The sequence below is a fragment of the Archocentrus centrarchus genome, chromosome 12 (assembly GCF_007364275.1).
Source record: "Archocentrus centrarchus isolate MPI-CPG fArcCen1 chromosome 12, fArcCen1, whole genome shotgun sequence".
In the NCBI taxonomy this organism is placed as follows: Eukaryota; Metazoa; Chordata; class Actinopteri; order Cichliformes; family Cichlidae; genus Archocentrus; species Archocentrus centrarchus.
In genome coordinates this window covers 16,282,577-16,288,576 of record NC_044357.1, presented here as the reverse complement: position 1 = coordinate 16,288,576, position 6,000 = coordinate 16,282,577, and the positions used below count along the sequence as shown (strand labels likewise).

General features: G+C 38.5%; 1 protein-coding gene across 3 annotated transcripts in view; it reads right to left on the bottom strand.

Moving 5' to 3' along the window:
• Positions 1-927: 927 nt before the first annotated feature.
• sfswap (splicing factor SWAP) overlaps positions 928-6,000 on the bottom strand; it is a 47,346-nt gene continuing 42,273 nt past the window's right edge. For all 3 annotated transcript variants that reach the window (XM_030742885.1, XM_030742886.1, XM_030742887.1), the window contains one exon: positions 928-1,647. In XM_030742885.1, the coding sequence (XP_030598745.1) occupies positions 1,582-1,647 (66 nt within the window). In that variant the 3' untranslated portion in view covers positions 928-1,581. The remainder of the gene's footprint in view (positions 1,648-6,000) is intronic.

Below are 6,000 nucleotides of genomic sequence, written 5' to 3'. Positions count from 1 at the left end.
GTTATTGTTCACATTTTCATAAATTTAACTAAAGAAAGGTGAACAAATTGTGTTTTTGTGATAGGCTGCTGGTAACAAAGTGCCTAAAGATACAATTTAAAATTGGCTCTTTGCTAAGTTGTGTGTTATGTTCAGACACAACACTGGCTCATCCCTTGGGCTGGCTTAACAAACAAAAAGAGCCAGACTTTCTGAAAACAAAGTCCACCTCCTAGGAAGCAAAATATAAAGAAATGTGGGGTGGCTTAAGACTTTTACACAGCACTATATTTTAAGACATTAGAGAGAAAAGGCAAGTCCCAAGTTATTACTTAGGTTGTTAGCAGTGTAGAAAAAAATTTCTAAAGACTTCTGAACCATTATTAAATTTTTCCATGTATACAATACACTTACAGTTTGGGCTATAATGTTGCGTTGTGAAACTATCTATATTGATAGCTTCATCCACCTTTGTGGTTTTTAAAGTGGCTTGCCATTCACCACAGAATCCAATTTAAGATTTTATCGATCACTTTTAAATCACTATATATGGTTCCACTTTATATCTCAGAACTCTTAACCCCTTCTAAAGCACTCAGAGCCCTCAGGTCAAAGAATCAATTACATAACAGGTTCCACAGTCCAAGCTTAAATTAAAGGGGGAGTCATGCTTGTACTGAAGTTACATACATAATTTGCATCTCTGGTTTAGAAACAAAAGCAGCTACACTATCACAGCTGCTCAAGTGGAAAAAACACCCCTAGAATAAATCATGATACTTCTATGTGGTTTGAAATCATTTTGTTTGAATATTTGTCATGTCATCTCACTGTATACTCTTCTTTTGTAGCAAACAGATTTTTTCTTTTAAACCACTTACAATGTGTCCAATGTCTAATGCCATGCATCAAATCTGATTTTTAAAGAAAAGGATTCAAGGCCACAAATAAATCATAAAGGAAATTTTATTGGCATTTTGGATTAGAAAGTTGTTCTGCATTCAATTAATTACAGTACAAACCAGGAACAAAAAACAAAGGCCACAAACTGCAGCTGAGGGACAGAGTTAAAACTTCTCATGTAGTACAGTGAGGTGCTGAAAAGAAAAGAGCTGGGAAAGGAAATAAGAGAGGGAAGAAAACAGCAGAAGAAAACGGTGAAGGAGAAAAATTAAATTATCAAAAACATAAGCCTTCATAGAAGGAGAGCTTTCAGATTTCCTGCAGCTGATGCTGCAAAGAGTGGCCCGTAGGAGAAAAGTATCTTAAAACAGGAGGCGAACAATCATATGGATTATTTCCACATTTGATTCTCCCTGCACCAAACATAACTGACTTAATCTCCTGTCTTATGAGGTGTTTTCTGAGATCAGGTGTGAAGACCTTAAGCTTCACTTCAGCATACTTCACTCTTACAACTCAACAGAAGACGTAACGTAGTCAAACGGAAACTGTCGATGCTCAAATCTCAATGAACTGATAAATCGTGGATAAACAGAGGGAGCCGAAACAACTGCGGGCCAGCTAAATCTCCAGGAGATCGGAGCATACCACTCGCTGAAAGGCAGAAGTTGTCACGGCCAGAAGAAAGGGACGTCCTTTTTAAGAATCAGGAGGCTGAAAAGTCTTGGAGGTGGCAAGCATGGCTCGCACTTTGGCCATCAGATCCTGCATAAAGAAGAAGAGACAGAAAAACAAAGCATGAGATGAGATTTAATGTCCAGATCTCTCACCAAGACTTCAAGCTCAATATCGCAACTGGCATGATGAGAAATGTTAGGCCTCAGTGGGTACCTGAATAATACAACTAGCAGTCATTTAGTTTGATTGAAACAGATCTACAAGTAGAACTGATCAAGAATTAGAAACTGAGCCAGGGGCAAACATACATAAACATAAAGGGGACAAAACAAAACACTATTTTGAAATGCCTACCAAAAGGAATAAAGTAGATCTGGTAACACTTCTCTTGTCACAGTGCATTACTGCTCCTTAAAGAGGAATAATTTCTGCTGTAATTCTTCAGCAAACTATTCCCCGAGGTGTGAAAGAGCTGCTTGTAACTGAGAATCAACCATGCAGGTTACAGACACGCAAGTTCACCCGTTTGTTTTAGCATAGTTTTGCTTGTGGGATGAATGAAGGCGACGCTTTCATTCATTGTAAGGAAGAAATGGAGGAAGGAAGGCAGAAAGGAAAAGAAAAGATTGCAGGCAAGTATAAATAGCCATCAAAATGTTGCAGCAGCCTCAAGTTTTGCTGCACTGCTATACATTTTTAAACAGAATACAGAATCCCCTTAAAGGTAATTAGGGAACACATAGAATAACTCCTCACCCAACCCATACATATCCACATCAACTGCTCTGTAAACAGGTCATTTACTAAAAACACCATAATTAATAATAAGTTGCAACAAGAGTGCATAGATAAGCAAAGGGAGTCAGAAATGCAGTGCAAGAAAGTGCCAAACAGCAGTTTTTTCCATTTCCCCTTTCTCTTCCTTCACTCTTCAGGTGGAAATGTAAACTTTGCACACCAGGGGGGCAAATGCTTACACTGCAGAATAGGAAGTGTTAATTTGCATCGCATTGTACGAGTGATTCATGCAAGCATGGACAAATATCCACCCTTGAGCTCTCCTGACAGATGAGACAAATTAACAGCTGTAATCACAGGGGGAAGGAGCCGTCATATCAAATCACTCAAAAGGCTGTTTCTCTCAAAACCCCGATGTTCCTGGATATACACAGACAAGACACACACACATGCACAAACACACTGCTCACAAAATATGACAATGCTCCAAATTACTATCAAGTGACTTGACATTTGCTCAAAATTACAGCATAATTCTGGTCAGCTACAAGCATCCTGTCAAACTAATGTGCAGCAAAAATTTGTAGCTCTTCACGTGCTGCATTACAGTTGTCACAAGAGACGGCTACGTCACATAACTGAAGAAGAAGGGAAAAAAAGTAGTTTACTCACGAGTAAACAATCGATAACATTCATCCATTTTCTTAACTACCTTTCCAGTTTGGGGTCACAGAGGGGGCTGGAGCCTATCCCAGACACAATCAATACGATATTAACCTAAACATTGCCTGTACTATCCACATTCTGAAAAAATAAATAAATAAAAAATGATAACGATCTGAGGAGAGTTAATCCAAAAACCACCAGACTGCTCAGCCTTAGTGAGACGCAGCTGATCTGTCCTCACAACACTAAGTCAGCAGTGGCATATTTAAATCTGGTGTGCTAAATTTAACCAGCAGAAGTTGTCTAATTGGAATGTTTTCCTGTAACATTATTAATGAAAAGCGACGCCTGATTTTTGAAGTGAAACCTTTTAATAAAGCTCATATTTTAGTCTTTAATGCTGAAGTTTTAGTTGAGTATAAGAGTAAATTACCAGCCTACTTATACATTTTAAAAAAAATACTGTATCTCCATCTTCTAAAGAAATGCGGCCCCATCTACACTGTTGTGTGCAGGTTGAAATCAGATTGTGACTGCGATTATTATTGACTGACTTCTTTATAAAAAAAAAACCCATGTGAGCATGCCTGGATGCTCTGTAAACAGATATCACTGTTGCTTTTCTGTTGTATTTCTGACAAAGCAGTTGCTTTGTCAGAAATACAATGTGTGCCAGAATCCTGTCACCAAACCCAAACAGAGGGAAATATTACATATTGCAAGGACAGTTTCATTTTCAAACTGAGCTGTGAATGACTCGGAGGTTCTTCTCTGTTCTGTTTTCTGCTTTCCCCCGTACTCCGTCGATAAACCACATTTACATGTTATGACTTGGAAATAAAACCCAATTTTACAAACACTATGACTGAACTACTATCAGTGAAACATGTTAACCTCACGGAAACACTACCTCTAACCCTTACTGAGGAAATAAGTGTGTTGCATATTTGCTATTAATTGCAACTAACTGTAATAAAAATTGTTATGAAATTCTTACGGGAGCAATGCAGCAGACACACATAGTGATGTCTAGCCTTGTTGATTTCACCAGCAAAACCCCCAGAAAATATGCACATAGTGTTCAAGATCCCCCCACACTCCTAATTTAAAACACTCCAAATCCCACTGGAGTTCACTGTAAAGGTGAACAAAGCATCTTTCAAATGTACAGCACGGAAAGACGGGAAAGAAGACAGAGTAACACAGACACAAGAGAAATAAGAGCTGGAATGAGGCAAATAGCAACTAGGCGCCCTAAGGGAAGTAGAGCCCATTAGGCAGATGAGGATGTGCTGAATTATTCAAGATGTGTTTGTAAAAGATCACAGATGGGGTATACGTAGTTATTGGTTTTGAATCTGTGCATGTTGCAGCAGCATGTTTCCTTGAGCTAGCTCATGTTGCTATGTTGAGATGAAGGCAGGAGACGAGACTACGAGATAATGAGAAAGAAACCGAAATAGGACTTTTTTTTGTTGTTGATGAGAGAGAAGAATCAAGAGATGCTCATTCTGGAGCGCACGCGCGCACACACACACACACACACACACACACACACACACACACACACACACACACACACACACACACACACACACACACACACACACACACACACACACACACACACACTCAACTGTGACCAGGTGAGCAAATAAGTTTCACTTCAGTTTAAGTTGTACCAGTGTTCACAGAACAGCTTGTGGTGCATCTACATTCACACTCCATCGACCTCCATTACTCCCAGAAACTAGAAATCCATCTACGCTGCAGCTTCTCTGCATTCACTGTGATTTTTGTTTTCTTGTATGTACATTATTCAGTAAAAATGAGCACACCACTGTGAAATATGACTGAAATGTTGAATGATTTAAAACTGTATCACCTCTTAACTTTGTTAGTTACAAGATGAATATTTCTGCTTACAAATAACAGATACAGTGATGGTTTCTGAAGACTGCTTTGAAGCCTCAAGATGAGCATTTTCACCATCGCCACCTTAGTATTTTTAAACCAGATATGACAAGAGATTGATATTTTCAGTCCAGCAGGTTACACATGAACCTGCCCAGGACCACCACAGTGAATGAATGCATAGTCATAACAGTGAAGCATGAAGGTGGGAGTAAAGATGATAAAGGCTGCATGGGTACAAAGGGTGTTGGACGATGACACAGATGTCACCAAGAATGCCTGAAGATATAATAAATTACTGTCACACAGAAGCACAGCAACAGAGGGAATATTCCTGCATGATAATCATTGAAAGCATACTGCAGCACACTGGGATATGGTTAACCGTCACCTGATGTGAATCCAATATACCTTTGGAGGATTTTTAAAAAAAGGCAGCGCAACATAAACCCTCAAGTAAAGAACAGCTATGAACAATTGTGGGACATCGCTCCAGATTTTGTGCAACACAAGAATCGATGCTAAAGAGGATTTTAAATAAGTGGACAAACAAAATACTGAAGGAATAAAAGATCTAGCTCAGTACTGACTTATGGCTTTGAGTTGCCACAGTGGGACCTATACTTTTTAAATATTCAGTCTAAAATGTTGGGTTATAAGTTTACATGTGAATAAATACCCTTCTCGGCTTAGGAGAAATACCATTTACAGTTAGATGACACAATTCTGAATAATCTGTCATTTGAGTGATATTGCACAGAGGTGTATCCACATGTCTGACACTTTATGTATACTCACACTCTAGGTTTATTTTGCTTAGTTGAAGGAGAATCAGTGTATCAAAATAATGCATTGCAGAGGTAAGTATAAACTGAATTACTGGCATTTAATCAAATAGATTTATGATGAGGTAGGCTTAAAAATCAAAGGAAGTACAGACACTTTTAGTGTAGCTCAGCATTCCATATATGTGCTGTAGGAAAGAGATACAAGCTAGATAAAAAGATGACTCTAAATCAGCACACCATCTTAATAATAATGAGTGAAGACTGATTAGACTCAACAGCAACTGTTAATGTTTGGCTAATGTATCGATTTGCGTATTTTACAGCAATTTGATGG